The sequence below is a fragment of the Chiloscyllium plagiosum genome, unplaced genomic scaffold, assembly GCF_037043375.1.
Source record: "Chiloscyllium plagiosum isolate Xiang-an unplaced genomic scaffold, Cpla_swu_hap1 HiC_scaffold_13, whole genome shotgun sequence".
NCBI classification, from domain to species: Eukaryota; Metazoa; Chordata; class Chondrichthyes; order Orectolobiformes; family Hemiscylliidae; genus Chiloscyllium; species Chiloscyllium plagiosum.
In genome coordinates this window covers 68,865,495-68,888,266 of record NW_028270151.1, presented here as the reverse complement: position 1 = coordinate 68,888,266, position 22,772 = coordinate 68,865,495, and the positions used below count along the sequence as shown (strand labels likewise).

General features: G+C 42.2%; 1 protein-coding gene across 1 annotated transcript in view; it reads right to left on the bottom strand.

The window, feature by feature from the left end:
- efhd1 (EF-hand domain family, member D1) overlaps window positions 1-22,772 on the bottom strand; it is a 125,440-nt gene that overhangs the window by 24,528 nt on the left and 78,140 nt on the right. The window contains exon 2 of the mRNA XM_043701978.2: window positions 1,916-2,063. Within this exon, the coding sequence (XP_043557913.1) occupies window positions 1,916-2,063 (148 nt within the window). The remainder of the gene's footprint in view (window positions 1-1,915; window positions 2,064-22,772) is intronic.

Below are 22,772 nucleotides of genomic sequence, written 5' to 3'. Positions count from 1 at the left end.
AGGTTAAGGTAAGAGGACGGGGAAAGATGTAAAAAGGGGCTTAAGGGGCAACTTTTTCACACAGTAGCTGGTGTGAGCCCCTAACTGAGCTGTCAGAAGTAGTGCTGGAGACTGGTATAATTGCATTTAAAAGGCATCTGGATGACTACATGAATAGGAAGTGTTTACAGAACAACTTCGGTTATTCAAACGTCAATTATCTGAATTTCGGATTACCTGAACAAGATCTCAAGGTCCAGTAAAAATGTTATCCATTATCTGAACAATCAGTTATCTGAACAAAATGCTCCCCACCCATATCATTCGGACAATCGAGGTTGTTCTGTAGGTGGATATGGGCCAAATGCTGGCAAATGGGACTTGTTGATTTAGGATTTCTGGACGGCATGGACAAGTTGGACGAAAGGGTCTGTTTTTATGCTGTAACTCTAAATTAGCTACTCTATGATAAGAAATGATCACAAACCAATAATCTCTCCTTTTTATTGGGTGAACAAATAGTTATATGCCTGCCCTCTCCCAAGAAATCAAATACTGCATTGCCAGTTCAGGAGTCTGCGTAAATAAACCCTTTCATCACTCATAGAACAGATTAGCTCCAGAGGAAAAAAAAGGACTTAAAAATTTCTCCACTGCTGATATGCTTAAAAGATGCGAAAAAAGCACAACTTGGGTACATATAGTTTAGTCTATACACTCACCGATACTATGTTAGAGGTTTAGGACTCCAAATCAAGGCAAATACATCTTATCGGGACAAACAATGAGAATTTACAATTCATAGATTTGAAGAGCTATTTGGCGAAGCACATAATCTCCGTCATTGAAGGAGACTATCCCAAGTCTGGATTGCAATTACTGGCTTGAACATTATGTAGGCAGACAGTGTAATTTTAAGAAAAGATTCCAATATTGCATGAATATTACAAACAGACATTACAATGTCAAATACATCTGCAAAAATTCCAATGATGGTGCTGTTTAGATCTTTTCAGAATTAGTATAAAACTTGCTCAATTCCTTCCCTAAACAGCTGAACAAGAAACATAGGAATTTAGAATCTTCATAACAAACAGATTTCTTGTCTTTTAAGACAAAAACTAAACTGTTTATCCTTATTCTAGACTGACTTGAGCTTTAACATTGTTGACTGAGCAGCTGTATATTTTTACATCAATTTGGTCATGTAAACACATCACAAAGTGTGCCCAGACAAGTTACAAGATATTCACTTCATACATAATTACATCCCTTCAGTAAGACTTGATAAAATTAATGTGCATTTTGCAAGCTTTGATAAAAATCAGTGCTTATTGCCTCCTAATTAATTCAAAATGTTACCATTTAAAGAGTTTAGAACACATTATAAGAAATAAACATATGAGGGCAATTATAACCGATAAGGTAGGTGGTTGGTGGGTGGGTGGGCGGGAGTGGGGAAAAAGTGGTACAATCTTTTACTATAGTTTCAGTACAGATGCATTTTGGCACACAAATATTTTGCTACATTTTCATTGTGGTTTGCAACACAAACTCGAGTTTTCAGTGAACACCCAGCAAAGTTTGCTCTATCCACCTTGTTAGTAACATATGAGTGAACAAAGTTATTATTCCCCTCCTCCTCCATTTACTGTGTCCTCTATCACAAACAGAAACTTTCTCCTTCAAAGTTGAGAAACTGGATCTCCCTGCACTGACATTCAATATAACTTTAATTAGATTAACTTCTCTGCCTGGCAAACAGGTATAAAGGTAACAGTATGCTACGATATGAATGGATTGCATACATGCACTACGATGAAATACTCACATTTCCATAGGACAAATGCTCATTACATACTGTTATAAGCAATTCAAAGCACATTTGTGAAAAATGTACTTATTGCATTAATTTACATATTCTCTATATTCTCACCTCTCTGAAATTCAGCTTTCCATCAAAATCCTCATCTACTTCTTTGATCATTTTTTTCAAGCCGATGTGAGTCTGAGGAGCTCCAAGTTTCTCCATCATCAACTTTAGTTCCATCAAGTCAATGAAGCCATCCCTTCCAGAGTCATAGCTGCAGAAGAATATACAATGAGTTAGACACAAGACAACCTCATGTTTGGCTGGGGAACGTTTGGGATGGGAGGTGAGGCTGCAGAAGGAAAGAGACTTATGAAATTAAATTGAAATAGAGACAAATTAGAATTTTGTTTGAAACAAATTACTACTTCAACACTTAAGTTCTTTTCATCAAGTTTGTATTTCAAACACTATCACTTTATACCAAAGAACACTCAGTTACCCATCCAGTGCACCCTTCAATTATATAAACAAAAAAAAAGTACTTTAAGAATTTAATTTTATTGAAAATGCTTGCAAACAGAATATAAAATATAATAGATACAATTAAGTATTTTAACAAGGAAAAGAAAGTCTGAATATATGATAAACTAGCATTATGTGAAAAGACCCGAGGTACTGGAACCATTTCCATTGGAAAAGAGGAAGTGGAGGAGATATAGAGAGTCTTTAGAAATGTGAATCATTTCAATCATCTTTCCTTACTCACTCCATTCCTTTTGATGACTTCAGTGATGAAGCAACAATTTAAAAATATATCAGAAGACAGGTTAGGAGAAATTTCTTTACGCAGGATTGCTGGAGCATCAGGCTGTGCTTTCAGGCTGAATTACAGGACAATACATATTAAAGAGAAAAAAAGTGTTTGAAACAAAAAGATATTGTGAGAGACAGCCCAGCAGCATGGACTTTTCCAGCAAAAAAATACAGAAAATCACATTGCAAAAAGTATTTTTCCTGACCACATAATGTCCCAAAAAGTTCATCAGGCAGTGAATGTTTTTTTTAAAACTGTGACTGTAACCTAGGAAATGAACAGCCAATTTGCACACAAAAAATACTCAGCAATTTGATAATAAACAAATCTGTTTTGTTGCTGGCTGAGGACTAAACATTGGGCAGCACATTAGGGATAACTCCCCTTGCCTTCAAAAGAGTGCGATGAAAACTAACTACGTTAACCTTGATTTTTTTTTTGTTTGAGTCATGATGGGACCTTGAACTCAACCTAACAGAAGCAATGGTGAGCCATAGCTGTTATGAGCTGAGATATAGTTAATATTCAATGAGGACATATTGGGCTGAGTGTCTTCCCATGGTACATTCCACGTTTCTTGGAAAGTGATCTCAATCTTTTAGATGTTGAGATTCTGACTTATTTTGGTTGTGATGGAAAACCTAGTTTTGTTTCCTTGATGAAAGAGTGGTAAACAGCATTAAAACACCATAATGATATGATTTGGAGGAGCCGGTGCTGGACTGGGGTGGACAAAGTTAAAGATCACACAACACCAGGTTATGAAACCTGTTGGACTATAATCTGGTGTTGTATGATTTTTAACCATAATGATAAACTGAAGAATAACAACAGGCAAGCCTACATACAATTCATATGTTGCACAAATGGAATGTCATGAGAACTACTGACATTTTCAAATTGTTTAATCTGCAGAACTTTCCAAAGTCAGTTTAAGAAAGTACTGAAAATTGGATGAAAGGAATCTATTTGAATTTTCCAACTATCTGCACTTTATATTAGTTTAGAACAAAGTTAAATCACAATTGCTGTGTCATGCTACATTAACTTAATATGCTTTATCTCTATATTGTAAAGTTCTATGCCATTAGAACCTAGAATATCAGATGTAAAATACTTAATTGTCATCCATTCTCTGCTAACTGATATACAGTTGTTCAACATATACATAATTTATAGCAAAATCATTTTGGAGTAGGACTGTTGAACTTCAGAGCATCTTTTGCAGATCAGAAGAACACACCAACTTATCCAGAGAAGTGATACCTAAATGTAATCCCAGGATAGGTGTGCCATGAATTAGATTTAAGGCTATTATGACCAATGACTATTTTTCTTTAAATGATTATTTGAGCAGTCAGTCATTAGCATTAGTTGGAAGCACTAGCTTTCAAGGCACTGCCTCTTCATCAGGTGGTTGTGAAATATGACCATATCACATCGAATTTATAGTAAAAAGGTTACAGTGTCATAGAGTTGTAGTGATATATTAAACATATATCATTCCAACTTCATGACACTGTAACCTTTTTGCTATAAATTCTGTGTCGTATGGTCATATTTCACAACCACCTAATGAAAAGGCAGCACCTCGAAAGCTAGTGCTTCCAAACAAACCTGTTGGACTATAACCTGTTGTTGTGTGATTTTTAACTTTGTCCACCCCAGTCCAACATTGGTACCTCAAATCATTAGCATTAATGAGTGAATTGAAATCAAATTTTCTAGATAAAAGAGCATCAAAACAAAATTTGGAATACATTTATTTAATTCTTAAATAGCAACCAAATACTACATTTCTGTTCACAAGGGTGAAAAGTCAGAAGTTGCAAAACTCCCTTTTATTCTATCGGCAGCAGAAACACATAAATGCTTAAAAGTCAGACAAAAAAAAAGCCAGCAAGTTTCCTGCAAATTTTACCAAAGAATTTATTTCATTTACCAATAGAAAAATGTATCAATGACTAAGGTGGCAATTTTTATCAAAGCAAAATTTTCAATTGAAATGTTGTGAACCAACATATAAAAAAGGTGTCAAAAACACCATGCCTGCACAGAAACAGAATATAATATTAATGATAACTCACGATTGTTCATTGACAGCATTATTAACTAACTCTTAAAAAGTAAAAAAAGAAAGCAGTTGTTCCCCTAGTTTAACTGATAATGCAGCTGTCTCTACCTCATTGAACATTTCAGGCACTGAACACTCAGCACCAACCTAGCCATACTGCTCAGTGAGTAAGTTAGAGGAGTCTCCATTCATGCTAGTTAATCTGATCAGGGAAGGAAATTAACATGTCACCAAATATGTTCGATCTTTGTTCAAATTGTAATTTGTAAATAATTCATGCCCCCAGCTTTCAATAAAGTTTCTCAGCAAACTAGGTTGATACAACACTGCCGTTTAGAGATAGAACAGGAGTGAAAAAAAAACTGGAATCATAAGAAGGTGGGTTTAGTGTGTGAATAAGTAACAGCTTCGGTGTTACTAATGCATAGCATTGTTTGAAATAAAGCGACCCACCACTTAGACAGGTTGCCAGGAGTGAAATTAACCAGATGCCAAGAATTGCAAGAGCAATGAATTACTCTTCTTTATGACACTGGGGGTATTTGCATCATTCCTTTTTATAAGCAATGAGAATTAGTAACAAGAGTAGAGTTGGTGGGGAGGGGGAAAGCAAACTACTTATATTAATCAATTTATATAAATATACAACTGGGAATTTTGTATAACTTGTTTAGCTCTTACTTTCATGGAAGCACTAGCCCAGGTTTTCCTGTCAACTTAACAGACCGATAGCACTTGCTATGATGCATGCCTAATGTCTTCAGTGATTACACATAAGCAGCAGTTATGCAGGTATGCTGAGACACAAAGGTTTGCTCCCACATCAGGAACACTGAGTCAATTGTCAGCTCTGCGTTGCATTTTGAGTTGTGTGAACTGGTGGGGGAATGCTTTATTAGGTGCTAGAGGACATAACTTTAAAGTGAGAGGGAAACTTTTAAAAAAGGACCTGAGGCACAACCTTTTCATGCAGAGGGTGGTGTGCATATGGAATGAGCTGCCAGAGGGAGTGGTGGAGGCTCGTACAATTGCAACATTTAAAAGGCATCTGAATGGTTACATGAATAGGAAGGGTTAAGAGAGATATGAGCCATATGCCGGCAGATGGGACAAGATTAGTTTAGGATATCTGGCTGGCATGTACAAGTTCGACCAAAGGGTCTGTTTCCATGCTGTACATCTCCACGATTCTATGACTCTGTAAAATATTCAAGGGTTGCTGATGTGGGTGAAAGGTTTACCTCTGAAGAATGAAACAAAGGTTTAGGGCACAGTATGCTCCTGCAACATAAAATGCATGCTAGCTCTCACACACTCCACAAACAACATCCATGCCAACATATAAAACCTCATGAACACTCCATCCATTTCCCAAGTCTCCTCATATCCTCCATGCTGACTTATGACTTGCCCTACCCCCATAGCCCGAATACCCTTCACACTGCCCTAAGACTTTTTACCCACACTCCATGACAACATATTTGACCAAACCATGCCCTCATGGTCCTTTATGCCAATTTAATACCAGCTGATGTCAATTATTCACACTCTTACACCCTCCCTGCCTACTCATGCAGGAAACCACAAGAGTACAATGCATTAGTAATGAAGTGAGTTTGGAAAGACAGTATGAGAAAACGTGCTAGGCCTTAGGAACTTGAAGTTGATAATTAGCTGATTAGTGGTTAAATTTAGCCACACGTGTCTGTTGATTAATTCAGTACTTCAAAAAAACACAAATATTCGCACTGACTAAAAACTCATTCAATACAATAACATTCCTTCAAATATTTCAATCCTCATAAAAATAAACATTTGTGTTCAGAGTCCCACTCAAAGACCTCAAGCACTTGGAACTCTTACTTAAACTGTAAAATTGCAGGGACCCAGTGTGATAATGATCGTTTGTAAAATTAGTCACGCAGGACTAATGACATAATTATATCATTCAGATTCCTGTCAAAGTGAAATACTAAGCAATTATTTTTGTAAAACTCAACACAAAGTTCCAAATTTTTAAAAGGCAGGAGATTTAAATACCTTATAGCTCCTTTTGGCAAGTCCATTTAGTTTATCCACTTTGTTTGTGTCTGCTATTAGTAATTCAAAGGGGCACATTACTTCTTCTATGGTCTCTGGACCATATCTAAATGGGTATCTCGTAAGGTTGGTTTTCTCCTACCAGGTCTAATGTCCACCAGACATACGTTTGACACCACGCTTGTAAAAATCAGATATGACTGAAGGTAGCTGCATTCTAACACGTGCAGTTGCTTCCACAGGTTACAGATGTCCAAATTACAACCTATCATGTTCTCCCCCAGATCTCTGCAAAAAAATGGCAGGAAGCAAGATTTCCAATTTGGCATCTGGTGCCATTTTCATGAAGAAAGAGATATTCTTGGTTTGCGCAAAGGTTAGTCCTCAATATCTCGATTCCATCACTCTGCTATCAACTTTGTGAAAATACCATTTCATGGTCTGGCTCACCATTAAAAAAAAGTTACGAAATTGTTGCAAAAGATATGATCTAAACTCATTACAGAAAATTATCCACTTCAATCAAGCTGACCAGTAATTTAGCAAGTGTACTGTCTGCTACACTGACAATTCATCATTATGAGTAATATTCTCATTCCTTCAGGTTTAAATAGTTATTGATGATGTTGTGAAATGTAACATTTAAATCTGAGACAGGTGGATAAATGTTTTGTTCTGATCATTGTTAGACTAATAGCTTGGGTACGTATTTAAACAGTGGTTGTACTATTCCTAATCTACTGTTGTGCACACTGCAATGTATTTAATTATTTGTACAGCAAAATTGTGGTATGACTTCTCCAATGGAGAGTTCGGGAGTACAACAATTTATGTAGTTTGTGTCCAATGTCAGTATTGCAGTGAATTGGATGCCATTACACACACTGTCAGACAGCTGACAACTTTTAGCACTTAGCCCATTAAATAAACTTACTCTATTACTGATACATTCCATCTGTTGACTAATATTTTAAGGCTATTGGACAGTACAAAGTCAATCTAAACTTTTGCAAGAATCAAGTTTCCAGATTTATACTTAAATCAATGACCACCATCTAACCCCAGGACTAGTTTTAACGAATAAGAATGAAAAAGTGGAGGATATAGAACAGAGGGTCAGCAGCTAAAATTTCGATTCAAACTATGCACAAAATATATAAATTCAGAAACTTTTTATACAGGGAGGAAATGTGGACCTGCATTTAGGCAAAAAATTAACAGCAAGTGAGATTTAGAGAATGTCATTGTTTAAAAAGATCCACAATTACAGCACAATGCAATAAGGACCTGACTAATCTTGACACAGCTAGAGCCCTTTCAAGGACCAGGAAGTAAATAGTTTGTCACCAGTCCTGTCATCAGTCCTGTTCTCACATAAGAAAAGGCACTAATCAGTGTTTAAAAATAACTTGAGAATCTGGGAGACTGGCAAGATACCAGGAATAAGCAAAGGTTATAAATAACTAAATATTCTTCATTAAAAATGCTGAATGAAGTGGATGACTAAAGCAAACTATTATTAGAACAGGTCAGGTCAGATCAATCTGATAACCAATCTTGCGTCACTAAAGGGGGATATCATATTCAGTATCTTATTCTGTATCTTTTCGGGTACAAATAATTAAAGGTTATAAAGTCATAAGCAACCTGCAAGCTATAAGCTTTAAAATACTAGTTACCTGCATAGCACTGAGGTTTTACTTATATCCCAGATATACAAAGGAACATGCAAAATAAATGAGATTTGGTGCTTGCTAAAGTGACATCAGTTCTCTTGATGGTTCTACAGAATTGTCCCGATCCGAGGTGATAGAGTCCTGCAACAACCAACAATTTCAATATGTCCTTCATTCCTCTGCTGGGGCTCCAGTGTAATTTGTCCTGGTATCTGCACCGCGCATAAAAGTTCCACCAGTTTTTAAGCTCAAGGGAACACCCCAGTTATATTTTTAAAAATTCTGTGAATCACGATTTTTAAATAAAAATGGATATTCAGAATCATCTTCGTTTTGCCTCCTAATAGTTGGCAACGATAATTATTTTAAAGGCCACTGCAATTTGGACACTTATACAATTTGACGGGATTGCATTACTATATTCTCAAGGCCCAAACAAACCAAGTTGCTGTTCCTATATTTGCATTACTGTAACCCTGCAGAAAATACCAAGATGCTGAGTGCACTAATGAATTCATATGTTCTGCTGAACAGAAGTATAAAAGTAAAGATTTATTCACAGACTGAAGAAAGCATTAAAACGTTCATTCTTCATTCATATACAAGTTTTTCACTCCAGCTCTAACATTTATAAATAGATTCTTTCATGTCTTGCGAGGGGCCCTGTCAGGGGAGCAACTGGCTCTTCTACAAAAAACGACCTGCATCTAAAGTAATGTGCACAACTGTGCTCAGCATTTCTGTTCCCCCATTCCCACATACTGTCGTCAGCTTTTTTAGCAGTAATCTAAGCGGAATTCACTTAGAACAATGCAGCTGCTTCATCTGCCATGAGCAGAAAGTGGTAGCAAATACTAACAAAAATAAAAGGACGCTTTATCCATCTAAGCCCTCAACTATTACATTCCCCACCTACTTCAATATGCCAAGATTAATGGCTTTCAATGATTGTTTAAGAGTCTAAGAAATACAGATATCGCTTTGTATCCTTATTCCTTTACAACTAGTCAATGCATAATAATTTGCACTAACTGTAGTGACTTGAGTGCCTGATAATTAAAAAAAAGTACAAAGACTTGTCATTCTGGTTAATTCATTGGTGAGGAGACCAGAAAAGCACACCAAAGTTGAAACCTATTCAGAAAGAGAGGCAGGTGAACCTCCATGAACCTCCCCCAGTTCAGCTGCAAGAAAAAGAAAGGGTTTATTTTTAAATTTCCGAGCAATTTTCTGCATGAGAAGGGGGAAGAGTTTTGTTTTGAAAAAAAACGACAATCAGTATTTCCAAGGACAAGTGCAATGTTGATCAAAATGTGAACTATTTTATAAAAGAAAGCAAGTATAAAGAAATCCCAGCAAGCTTTAGAATGGTTCGGCTAGGTTATGAATTAGATGCTCATTAAGTACGAATTTGCTAAACCAAAGAGATTCAAATAAATTAACATTGTAGAAATAACTGGAAAATTACCACTTGGGTGGAGAGTATTACACAGAGCAGTGATTAGGAAGATCATATTATACATGTTACAGATACGGAGGCCTTCTATGCAACAGTAGCATGCACAAGAACATTTCATACGTAGTGCATGGGAGGCCGCTTCTTAATTCATTTTTTAAAACACATTGGGAGGAAAGATTCAATGAGGCTTGAAAAATGGGCACATGATGTACAATTAAACTGCACCAGTTCTTTCCGGCAGGTTTGTCCTCCCTGCTAATTAGAAGGATAGGTGCTTGTAGTTGAATGGCTGCATACCAATAAGCATGGTCTAAACTCATTGCAGTAGGAGCAACAGGCCAGATAAAGGCACCTGGAACTCCAGTGATAAAGAATAAACCAGAATAATGAGTTGACTTTGATATGGAATGTTGGATAGTTTATTTGCTTGAGATATTAACCTTTTTTGTTGTCACTTAGCCCAGCATTGTGGCCTAAAGGATGCTGGGCTGGTCAGTAATAGAGGGAAGGTAAGGTTTAGGATTGTTGTAGAAGGGAGAATGAGAATTGATAGTGTTTGATGGTACTATAGTCTGACAAGGGAAATGTGCAAAGCTCAAGCAGAAAAATAGATATTGGTGTTAGTTGCCTTCTCATTTCCCTCCTGCTCCTCCTCTTCATTACAAGCTTGCTATGTACCCTAAATGGAAAGGGTGTGTCCTCATGATGGACAAGATACGGCAGGCCACATCACGTTGTAGCACACGTTCCAGTGTTTACCACAGAACGCCTTCAGAGCATTTCAGTCAGGAGAGACATTACTGGAGAACCCCAAAGATCTGTTCACTGATGTTCTGTATGTGTTACTTACAGGGTTGGATTGCACATTTGGACACATGGTCAGCCGACTGCCTCATCACCTAGCAGCTACCCTCTGGTCTCTTGCAGTGGCTCCACTACTGGTGGTAAAATAGACTAGCACAGGCAGCAGGTCTGCTGCCAACATATAGGAATTGATCTGCAAAATGTGGCACATTTAGTGCATAGTGAATAGAAACCTTTGTGGTTACAGTACATCTTTTCATTTACATGGAGTGTCCACAAAAGATGTGCACAGTCAATGGCACTCTGCATTCTGCCTGCTGTTCTGGTGAAGCCAAATGCACACTCCTGCAGGCGAAACAAGACATTCCTTTCATATATAATGAGCATCCGTGAACACCCCTGTACAGCAGTGGATAGAAAGCTGCAAGGTGTTACAGAGGTCACCTGCTCCAAACTGGAAGGATCCAGTCACAAAGGAAATTCATGACTGCCTTGACCTCGACAATCACATGTAACACGTCTTCAACTTGTTCTCAGGCTGCAAAGAGGAGACAGATTTTTTGTGGAAACCTCCTTTGTAATGCTGAAGGAACATGTTCCCTGAACACCTGCGGTAAGTCCTCCCATTTTCAGGCTGTGACCCCTTCTCCTCCACCTCCTTCTCTGAACAGTTTGTTTGCCTCTGCCCCAGCTCCCTTTCATGCTACAACTCAAGGGCAATGGGAATTGCAGCACCAGTGACCAAATACTGAAATTACAGCCATGGCCTTCACAATGTGAAACGGTATGAACAAACTAAAATTAACTGAGCTTACACAGACTCAGATTTCTACCGAGTAGAAATCAATTAGCAGCTCGACTAATAGTTGCTAATGTTCCCTTGAAATAGCATTAGGGAATGTATCCTTTCTGCTGATGAACACTTTGTCCAACCGAGTGTAAGAACAAACAAGAGAGAGTGTAAGGTGGAGCAGCAATGTTAAAAGTGGCTGGGCTGGCATGCAGTCTGTGGCTCAGATATCCCAATGGCAAGAGTTATTGATGCAGTGTAAAGTGCAGTTACACATAGGAACTATCTGTAACACAGGTCAGAAAATAGCATTTCCAATAAGTGTACGTGTGTATATACACTTGTGTATATGCGTGTGCACCTGTGTGTCTGTGTGTGCGTGTGTACATGTGTGTATATACACTTATGTGCGTGTGTGTACATGTGTGTGTATACACTTGTGTATGTGTATGTGTCTGTGCGTGTATACACTTGTGTATGTGTGGGTGCACATATGTGTCTGTGTTTGTGGGTGTGTGTCAGTTCTAACTCACTTAAACTGAATAGTTGCCCAGGAAAAGTTAGAGGATTAAAAATCTAGGGTAACACTTGTGTAAATACTGAAGAGACTCTGACTTACCACTAAAACCACCTTCCCATCCTCCCATCCCAAACATCTTCCCCATCCCTTACAACACTCCAGAGCCCTGACCAGACAGGCCCAGATTCAGCTCTGCCCTCTGCTGCAGCTTGATCAATAATTCCCCACCTTCCCTCACTGCCAACCTGAAGCCCACACAACTCTAGAGGCAAGAGGTACCCTCCTCACCTGGAACGGACACTCTCTCACCTTTTGAAATGACACCCTTCACTTCCAACTGGATGCCAGCTCTACATCACCATCGCCACCCCCAAAAACCAAATAACCATTTCCCCTTCAGTTCCATAACTTGGAACAAAATACACCCAGGGTCTTCCCACCATCCTGACAACATCCTCACCCCTTTTAAAACTATAAACCAAACCCCATGCTGACCTGATAGCTGCAGTCTAGTTAGACTCTCCTCTCTCCCTCCCCTAGCCTGATTCACTTGATCCTGACACCTCTCAGATCCAATGCCCTAAACCCTTCCTCCACAACATTGTAGACACTCCATCCTACTCCCAAGTACTCATTCCCTTTCCTGGCACCATGCCCACCTGACTTGTGGCTGACCTCAGTCACCTGGCACCCTAAAGACCTTGCCATCTACTGACCTCATTCACTCTCAACTACCACCCTAACCTCACACCTAGCTTTAACAGTCCTGTGTAAGTGTGCAAGTGCGTAGGTGTGTAACTGCATGATACTCTGACTGCGGCAAAAAAAGGATGTGGATTCTATGTGGCTCATCTTTGCTGCTGGATTTGTGAATTCCTAGACAGGTTTGTAAATGGAGGCATCTTTCCAGGAATCTTCAGTGTAGAGGATATCTAACAGAGGAACAACTTTTCAATGCAATCAAGGTCAGAAATGCTATTTCTGACCCTGATCAGGTTACCTGGCCCTGTTTACAAGCTAGGAAAAAGTGAGGACTGCAGATGCTGGAGATCAGAATCGAAAAGCGTGATGCTGAAAAAACAAAGCCAGTCGGGCAGCATCCAAGGACCAGGAGAATCGATGCCTGACTAGCTGTGCTTTTCCAGCACGTATGACACAAGCTGACTAGTACCACTGGCTGTCTAAGTCAGACATATGCAAATGACCTTGCCGAGGTGACTTCAGTGCCAACAGGAGCAAAATTACCCATTCCATAAAGTCAATATCTTGTGGCTCTATTCTGTCATTTAGTAGGTCGGAGAACCTTTAGATGGTCTGTTTGAGACTGGCTGAGATGGCCATTCATCATTCAGAATGTGTCATATCCATAGCAATGGTGGCTTCCTGGATTTGGCTCTCCTCTGTGACCTGGTGTCTCTGGAGGAGATTTGCACACAGCTATGTTCCAGCCCTTCTACAACTGCTAGGCACTACAGAATGCCAACTGCAATATCAATAGGAAGAAACCAGTTATGAGCTTACTTTATTTTGTCTGTGTGTGAATCTTGTGCACGTGTGCATATAGTTACACATTTGGTATTGATCCTTTTGTACTGATGCCACTAAGTTACTCCAACAGCCTTCCAATGGCCCAGTTCAAAGGTAATTCACACAATAAGTGGCACGACAGTATTGTGTGCATTTCTAGTGATACAACTTAGCTTGAGAGCAATGAGAAAGGGAATATCATTTTTCATCTCTCCTACATAATATTCTTTGCGAAAGTACCTGATGAATCATGGTCATAAATTCATTTACTTAACAGGAGATGGCCATTCAGCCCATGAGTTCATGCCAGATCTCTCTGGGGCAAACTAGTCAGTTCTACTTTCCTGTTTGATCGACATGACTCTGCAGATTTAGTTTCTTCAAATGCCCATTCAAGTTTTCCATTTCCACCAGCCTTGTAGGAACCAACATCCAGATTATTACCACTTGCTGTGTAAAATAGCTCTTCCTCACGTTCCTTTCTATGTCTTGCACAGTACCTTAAGTTAGCATCACCTCGCCGTTGTGCCATGAACAAATGTGAACAGTTCGTCATCTTTCCAATCTCACGTCACTCTACCTTTGCAGCAAGAGGAGAAATCCCAGCTTTCCAACCTTGTTCTGTAACTAAAATCCCTCATTCTTGCAGCCAGTCTGTTAAACCTCTTCTTCAGATTGGCAAGGACTCCATTTCCTTGCTAAAACGCGAAGAGAGAACTGGATACGATATGTTCGTTGGAGCCCAATCAGTGATTTACAAATGGTTCAGTGTGATTTCCCTTTGCACTCAATGCCTTTATTTATGAAGCCCAAGATTGCATGTGCTTTGCTAACCAATCCCTCAAAGAGAAAGGCACCCACATCCCCAGGTCTCTCAGATGCTGCACATTTAGAACTATGCTACTACATTGCTAAAGCACTGTCCTTAAAGCATCCCTCAAAACAAAACATCCCAGTTGACTCATGAGTGTCCCTGGCTTGTGGCAACATTAAATTGAGAAGGCTAGTTCAGGATGGCACTGAACAAGTTGAGAAACTTTGTCAGGGACACTTGAAGGCAAAGTCATGGTGTTAGCAGACAGGCACATTACTTCCAACAAGACTTCCCCCAATTCTCCCAACTAAGTGCATTGAGTATAGGAGTTGGGAGGTCATGTTGCAGCTGTACAGGACATTAGTTGGCTACTTTTGGAATGCTGCATTCAGTTCTGGTCTTCTTGCGATAGGAAGGATGTTGTTAAACTTGAAAGGGTTCAAAAAAGATTTACAAGGATGTTGCCAGGTTTGGAGGGTTTGAGCTACAGGAAGAGGCTGAATAGGCTGGAGCTGTTTTCCCTGGAGTGTCAGAGGTTGAGGGGTAACCATATAGAGGTTTATAAAATCATGAGGGGCATGGATTGAGTAAATAGATAAGGTCTTTTCCCTGGGGTAGGGGAGTCCAAAACTAGTGGGCATAGGTTTAAAGGTGAGAGGGGCAGATTTAAAAGGGACCAAAGGGTCAACTTTTTCATGCAGAGGATGGTGCGTGTATTGAATGAGTTGCCTGAGGAAGTGGAGAGGCTGGTACAATTGCAACATTTAAAAGGCATCTGGATGGATATATGAATAGGAAGGGTTTGGAGGGATATGAGCCAAATGCTGGTCAGCACTGATAAGTTGGACTGAAGGGTCTGTTTCCATGCTGTACATTTCTAACACTCTATGACTCTAAGAAACACCCGCCCTGTATGAGACAGAATCTGCAGGTCATGCATTGGACTCAGCCATCAGAAATCCCAAGACATGAGAATGGCGACAAGTCATCCTCAATCCCAAGGGATTGCCAACAATCAATCAAGGATTGCCTCTCAGTCTGTATGGTCGAGTTCCAGGCAATTTGTACCCTCCTCACTTTACACATCAAAGTAGATTAATTATTGAGGAATATTGAAATTGTACACTGTACATCAAGATCCAAATCATTCAAATACAGCAATAAAAAGCAGAAGTCCTAGAACACGACTATCTATCATCCTCCTGTCAGAATAATATCCATTTACAGCAACTCACTTTTTCCTGACTGTAAGTTCACTCTTTTTTTATCCAATTGGACCAATGCGTTTTTTATTTCATAAGCCTCAAAATTTGATAGACGGTAAACATACCTCCCTGTCCCAGACACAGTCTCCTTACTCTTCCCCTTATCTCTCTAAATCCCAAAGAAATTTATCATTTGGAGTGGCACAAACCTGCACACAAAGTAATGAATTTACTGTTGGAAATGTAGCATTGCAAGCATTTTGCTGTAATTTTGCTCCCATTGCTCCAAGAATTCTGATATATGAAGTTTAGTTGTCACAGGAAGCATCAGGAATGTTGGATCCACCCAAAGAATTGCTTTGGCTTCAATAAATCCACCATATTGATGTAAATTAACTCCAGATGTAGTTTGTTTATCAAGCAATTGCTGCATTTTTAACGCTTTATTCACTTGAAAAGAGGACTCCCTTTCCCGAATACTACATTGTAGATCATAAATTGAGCACTGCAGCAATATTTCATTTTGTGCATTAAACTAGGATTGGAGTTAAAATTTAGTAGCAGTATGATGATTGGCAGTTTTTTTTTTATTTTCATTTGCAGGATATGGCATCACTGGACAAAGCAGCATTTATTACCCATCTGGCAAGATGGGGGCAGAGTTAGACACTCCAGCCAGAGCTCCTCCATCTGTCAGTTCCTTTCCCTTTTTCTTACCTTGCAGCAGGTTTTCTCACACCACCCTATATTTTAACATCTTAAACTACTCTACCTGGAGAATGGAGGTGAGACAAAGGGAGCCATGTCACAGATCGGGGAGCAGAGAGAGTGTGTGCCATGTTCCAGAGTGGGAGGCAAAGCAAGCGCAGGCTGAGATGTGGAGCAGGGAGCAGAGAGAGTCCCGGAGCGGGGAGCAAAGCAAATCCCAGAGCAGGAAGCAGAGTAAGTGTGGGCAGGGTTCCAGAGTGGGGAGTAGAGCAATAGACCAACTCCCGAAGCAAGGAGCAGGGCAAGTCACGGGCCCAGTCCCGGAGGAGGGAGCAGGGCAAGTTGCACACTGAGTCGCAGAGTGAAGAGCAGGGCGAGCGCAGGCCAAGTCCCAGAGCGGGGAGCAGGACAAATGCAGGCCAAGTCCCAGAGCGAGGAGCAAGTCGAATCACGGGCCCAGTCCCGCAGCAGGGAGCATGGCGAGTTGTGGACCAAGTGCCGGAGTGGAAAGCAGGACAAATGCAGGCTGAGTCTCGGACTGGGGAGCAGGGTGAGTCGCGGTCCCAGTCCTGGAGCAGGGAGCAGGCGAGCGCAGGCCGAGACCCAGACCGGGGAGCAGAGCGAGTTGTGGGCCCAGTTCTGGAGCGGGGAGCAGGGCATGTCGCGGGCCCTGTTCCAGAGCAGGGAGCAGGGCATGTCGCGGGCCCAGTCCTGGAGCGGGGAGCAGGGCGTGTCGCAGGCCCAGTTCAGGAGCCGGGAGCAGGGCGTGTCGCGGGCCCAGTCCTGGAGCGGGGAGCAGGGCGTGTCGCGGGCCTAGTCCCAGAGTGGAGAGCAGGGCGAGCGCAGGCCGAGACCCAAACCGGCGAACAGGGCAAGTTGAGGGCCCAGTTCCGGAGCGGGAAGCTAGGCAAGTCATGGGCCCAGTCCCGGAGCAGGGAGCAGGGCGAGTCGTGGGCCTAGTCCCGGAGCGGGGAGCAGGGCGAGTCATGGGTCCAGTCCCGGAGCAGCGAGCAGGTCGAGTCGTGGGCCCAGTCCCGGAGCGGGGAGCAGGGCGAGTCATGGGCCTAGTCCCAGAGCAGGGAATAGGGTGAATCATGGGCCTAGTCCCGGAGCAGGGAACAGGGCGAGTCATGGGCCCAGTCCCGGAGCAGGGAGCAGGGCGAGTCGTGGGCCTAGTCCCGGAGCGGGGAGCAGGGCGAGTCGTGGGCCCAGTCCCGGAGCGGGGAGCAGGGTGAATCGTGGGCCCAGTCCCGGAGCAGGGAGCAGGGTGAGTCGTGGGCCCAGTCCCGGAGCGGGGAGCAGGGTGAGTCGTGGGCCCAGTCCCGGAGCGGGGAGCAGGGTGAATCGTGGGCCCAGTCCCAGAGCAGGGAGCAGGGAGAGTTATGGGCCCAGTCCCGGAGCAGGGAGCAGGATGAGTCGTGGGCCCAGTCCCGGAGCGGGGAGCAAGGCGAGTTGTGGGCTCAGTCCTGGAGCGGGGAGCAGAGCGAGTCGTGGGCCTAGTCCCAGAGCGGGGAGCAAGGCGAGTCGTGGGCCCAGTCCCGGAGCAGGGAGCAGGGCGAGTCGAGTGCCTAGTCCTGGAGCAGGGAGCAGGGTGAGTCGTGGGCCTAGTCCCGGAGCAGGGAACAAGGCGAGTCCCAGAGTGAAGAGCAGAGAGCTTTGCTGAATGAGTCCCAGAGCAGTCAGCAGAGCAAGTGCAGGCTGACTCCCAGAGGCAAGTCTCAGTTGGAGTCTGGAGCTGGTGCAGAGCAAGCATGGGCTGGCCTGGTAGTACGTGTCCTAGTCCGGAACAGAGGGGATGCCTCATGTTCTGAAGCCCAGCTTGCACAGACTCAGGAGAAAAGGAAATAACTTGGAAGATTTCAAATCACTTTTTATTCTCATTTTGGACTTTTAGAATCCGTATTGTCATGCTCGTCTGTTTGTTTTTAAACTATTTCAGTCCTGTGACAGTACTTAAATTATCTGTACCTAGGCACCCCATAGGCTGAGAGGTAACATTAGAAACTTTTCCCTGCACTCATTAGAGTGCACGTGAGAATAAAGGCTATTTTATTCTATACCCCAACTATCCAAAGGGCAGTTCGAAGTCAACCACGTTGCTGTGGGTCTGGATTCACATGGAGTGCAGACCAGGTAAGGATGGCGGTTTCCTTCCCTAAAGGACATTAGGGAACCAGATGGGTCTTTCTAATGATTGACAATGGTCATCATTAAGGGTCAGGAATAGATGTTGCAGGTTCCAGGGTCTAGATCTTTCATTAAGATCAGGGAAGGCGGTAATAGAGGGGGAGATGCAACTTTGTTAGTCATGGACAGTATAATGGTGGCTGAAAGAACTTTTGATGAGGACTTGTCCTCTAAGGTGGTATGGGCTGAGGTTAGAAAGAGGAGAGGAGAGGTCACACTGCTGTGGGTTTTTTATAGGCCGCCACAAAGTTCCAGGGATATGGAGGAGAGGATTGGCAAAACAATTCTGGGCCGTCAAGAGGGGAGGCCACACTGGATCTGGTGCTTGGTAATGAACTGGATCTGGCGTTTGATTTAGTGGGAGGAGAGCAATTTGGGGAGAGCGACCATAATTCGGTTACATTTAGTTTAATGATGGAAAGGACATGCCACAGGACAAGTTTTATAGATGGAGGAAGGACAATTATAATGTGATTAGGCAAGACTTAGGAGGCATAGAATGGGGTGGCAAAATGCGGAGGATGGGGACAATCGAAATGTGGAGCTGGTTTAAGGAACAGATATTGCGTGTTCTCGATAGGTATATCCCTGTCAGGAAGGGAGGAAGTGATAAGGTAAGGGAACCGTGGTTTAATAAAGAAGTTGTATCTCTTGTTAAGTGGAAGAAGGAGGCTTATGTGACGTTGAGACAAAATGGTTCAGATAAGACAATGGAGAGTTACAGATAAGCTAGGAAGGATTTAAAGAGAGTTAAGAAGAGCAAAGAGGGGACATGAGCAGTCTTTAGCAGGTAGAATAAAGGAGAACCCTAAAGTTTCATTTGGCAAAGCATAGTGTGATTAAAGGCAATCAGCATGGCTTTGTGAGGGGCAGGTCATGCCTCACAAATCTTATTGAGTTTTTTTGAGGAGGTGTCAAGACAGATCAACGATGGTCGAGCAGTGGATATGGTGTATATGGGCTTCAGCATGGCATTTGAAAATGTTCCCCATGGTAGGCTCATTCATAAAGTCAGGAAGTATGGGATACAGGGAGATTTGGCTATCTGGATTCAGAATTGGCTGGCTGACAGAAGGCAGAGAGTGGTTGTAGATGGAAAGTATTCTGCCTGGAGGACAGTGTTGAGTGGGGTCTTGCACGGTTCTGTTCTTGGGCCTCTGTTCTTTGTAGTTTTTATAAATGACTTGGATAAGGAGGTTGAGGTGAAAATGTGTTGCTGGAAAAGCACAGCAGGTCAGGCAGCATCCAAGGAGCAGGAGAATCGACATTTCGGGCATGAGCCCTGAAGAAGCCCTGAAGATGCTGCCTGACCTGCTGCTCTTTTCCAGCAACACATTTTCAGCTCTGATCTCCAGCATCTGCAGTCCTCACTTTCTCCTCTAAGGAGATTGAGGAGTGTGTTAGTAAATTTGCAAATGACACAAAGGTTGGAGGTGTCGCCAATAGCATAGAGGGCTACTTCAGGCTGCAGCACAACATAGACAGGATACAGAGCTGGGCTGAGAAATGGCAGATGGAGTTCAACCTGGATAAATGCAAAGTGATGCATTTTGGAAGGTCGAACTTGAATGCTGAATATAGGATTAAAGACAGGATTCTTGGCAGTGTGGAGGAACAGAGGGATCTGGGTGAGCAAGTACATAGATCCCTCAAAGTTCCCACCCAAGTGAATAAAGGAGAACCCTAAAGTTTCATTTGGCAAAGCATAGTGTGATTAAAGGCAAGATTATCAAAAGCATATGGTGTTTTGGCTTTCATTAACAGAGAGATCGAGTTTAAGAGCCACGAGGTTTTGCTGCAGCTCTACAAGTCCCCGGTGAGACCACACTTGGAATATTGTGTCCCTTTCTGGTCGCCCTACTATAGGAAAGATACAGAGACTTTGGAGAGGGTGCAAAGAAGGTTTACCAGGATGCTGCCTGGACTGGAGGGCTTGCCTTATGAAGAAAGGTTGAATAAGCTCAGACTTTACTCTCTGGAGAGAAGGAGGAAGATAGGAGACCTGATCAAGGTGTACAAAATAATGAGAGGAATAGATAGAGTCAATAGCCAGAGACTTTTCTCCAGGGCAGAATTGACTGGTACGAGAAGTCATAGTTTGAAGATATTTGGAGGAAGGTATAAAGGAGACGTCAGAGGTAGGTTCTTTATGCACAGATTTGTGAATGCATGGAATGCGTTGCCAGCTGTGGTGATGGAAGCAGAGTCATTGGGGACATTTAAGCGACTGCTGGACATGCACCTGGTTAGCAGTGAGTTGAGGGGTGTGTAGGTTAAGTTAATATATTTTACATTAGGATTAAACCTTGGCACAACATCGTGGGCCAAAGGGCCTGTTCTGTGCTGTACTTTTCTATGTTCTATGTTTTCTCTAGGTATGTGAGGAATAAAAAAATGACTAGGGGTAGGAATGGGCCAATCAAAGACAGAAGTGGGAAGTTGTGTGTGGACCCTGTGGAGATCGGAGAGGTGCTAAATGAATATTTCTTATCTGTTTTCACTCAGGAAAAGGAGAACATTGTAGAGGATAAGAATGAGATACGGATTATTAGACTTGAAGGGATTGAGGCGAGTAAGAATGAGGTGTTATCAATTCTACAACGTGTGAAAGTAGACAAATCCCCTGGGCTAGATGGGATTTATCCGAGGATTCTCTGGGAAGCTAGGGAAGAGATGGCCAAGCCTTTGGCCTTGATCTTTGAGTCATCATTGTCTACAGGTTTGATACCAGAGGACTGGAGGATTGCAAATATTGTGTCCTTGTTCAAGAAGGGCAGCAAAGATGACCCAGGTACTTATAGACCAGTGAGCCTTACGTTTGTTGTAGGAAAAGTTTGGAAAGGATTATAAGAGATAGGATTCATCTAGCAAGCAACAATTTGATTGGAGATAGTCAACATGGTTTCATCAAGGGTAAGTCGTGTCTCACAAACCTCACTGAGTGTTTTGAGAAGGTGACAAAGAATGTGGATGAGGGTAGGGCAGTTGACATGGGTTACATGGACTTCAGTAAAGCCTTTGATAAGGTCCTACTTGGTAGGCTATTGGAGAAAATGCAGAGGCATGGAATTGAGGGTAATTCAGCAGTTTGGATTAGAAACTGGCTTTCTCTAAGTGGTGGTTGATGGAAAATATTCAGCCTAGAGTCCAGTTACAAGTGGTGTGCCACAAGGATCTGTTTTGGGATCACTGCTGTTTGTCATTTTTATAAATGATTTGGATGCATGCATAGATGGATGGGTTAGTAAATTTGCAGATGACACTAAAGGTGGTGGATTGATGGACAGTGTGGAAGAATGTTGCAGGTTGCAGGGGGACTTGGATAAACTGCAGAATTGGGCTGAGAGGTGGCAAATGGGGTTCAGTGCAGATAAATGTGTGGTGATTCACTTTGGAAAGACTAACAGGAAGGCAGAATACTGGGTCAATGGAAAGATTCTTGGTAGTGTGGATGTGCAGAGGGATCTTGGAGTCCACGTACATAGATCCCTGAAAGTTGCCACCCAGGTTGATAGTGCTGTTATGAAGGCATACGGTGGGTTAGCTTTCATTGGTATAGAGATTGACATCCGGAGCTGTGATGTCATGCTGCAACCGTACAAAACGGTAGTGTGGCCTCACTTGGAATATTGTGTACAGTTCTGGTTGCCTCATTACTGGAAGGATGTGGAAGCATTGGAAAAGGTGCAGAGGAGATTTACCAGGATGTTGCCTGGTCTGGAGCAAAGGTCTTATGAGGAAAGACTGAGGAACTTGGGTCTGTTCTCATTGGAGAAATGATGGCTAAGAGGGGATTTAATAGAGACATACAAGATGATCAGATGATTAGATAGGATGGACAACGAGAGTCTTTTTCCTAGGATGAGGCTTGTACGAGGGGGCATAGCTGCAAATTGAGGGGTGATAGATTTAAGACAGATGGCAGAGGCAGTTTCTTTACTCAGAGAGTGGTAAGGGCATGAAATGCCCTACCTGCCAATGTAGTTAACTCAGCCACCTTAGGGAGATTTAAACAAAACTTGGATAAGCACATGGATGATGATGGGATAGTGTAGGATGATGGGATAGTGTAGGGGGATGGGCTTAGATTGGTTCACAGGTCAGCGCAACATTGAGAGCCGAAGGGCCTGTTCAGCACTGTATTGTTCTATGTTCTAGACTAATTTCAAAGTTTTTTTCTTAAGTTCAAACTCCCTGACCTGCCACAGCAGTATTCGAGCCCAGCACGCTTGAATATTACCCGGGTCCTGGATTAACAGGCCATCACACCACTGTCCCGTCCCCTCCCCTCCCCATAATACAATTATTAGGGAAGTCAAGAAGAAGCTAAAGAACTCCCTGCTGGATTGAAGCTAATTTATA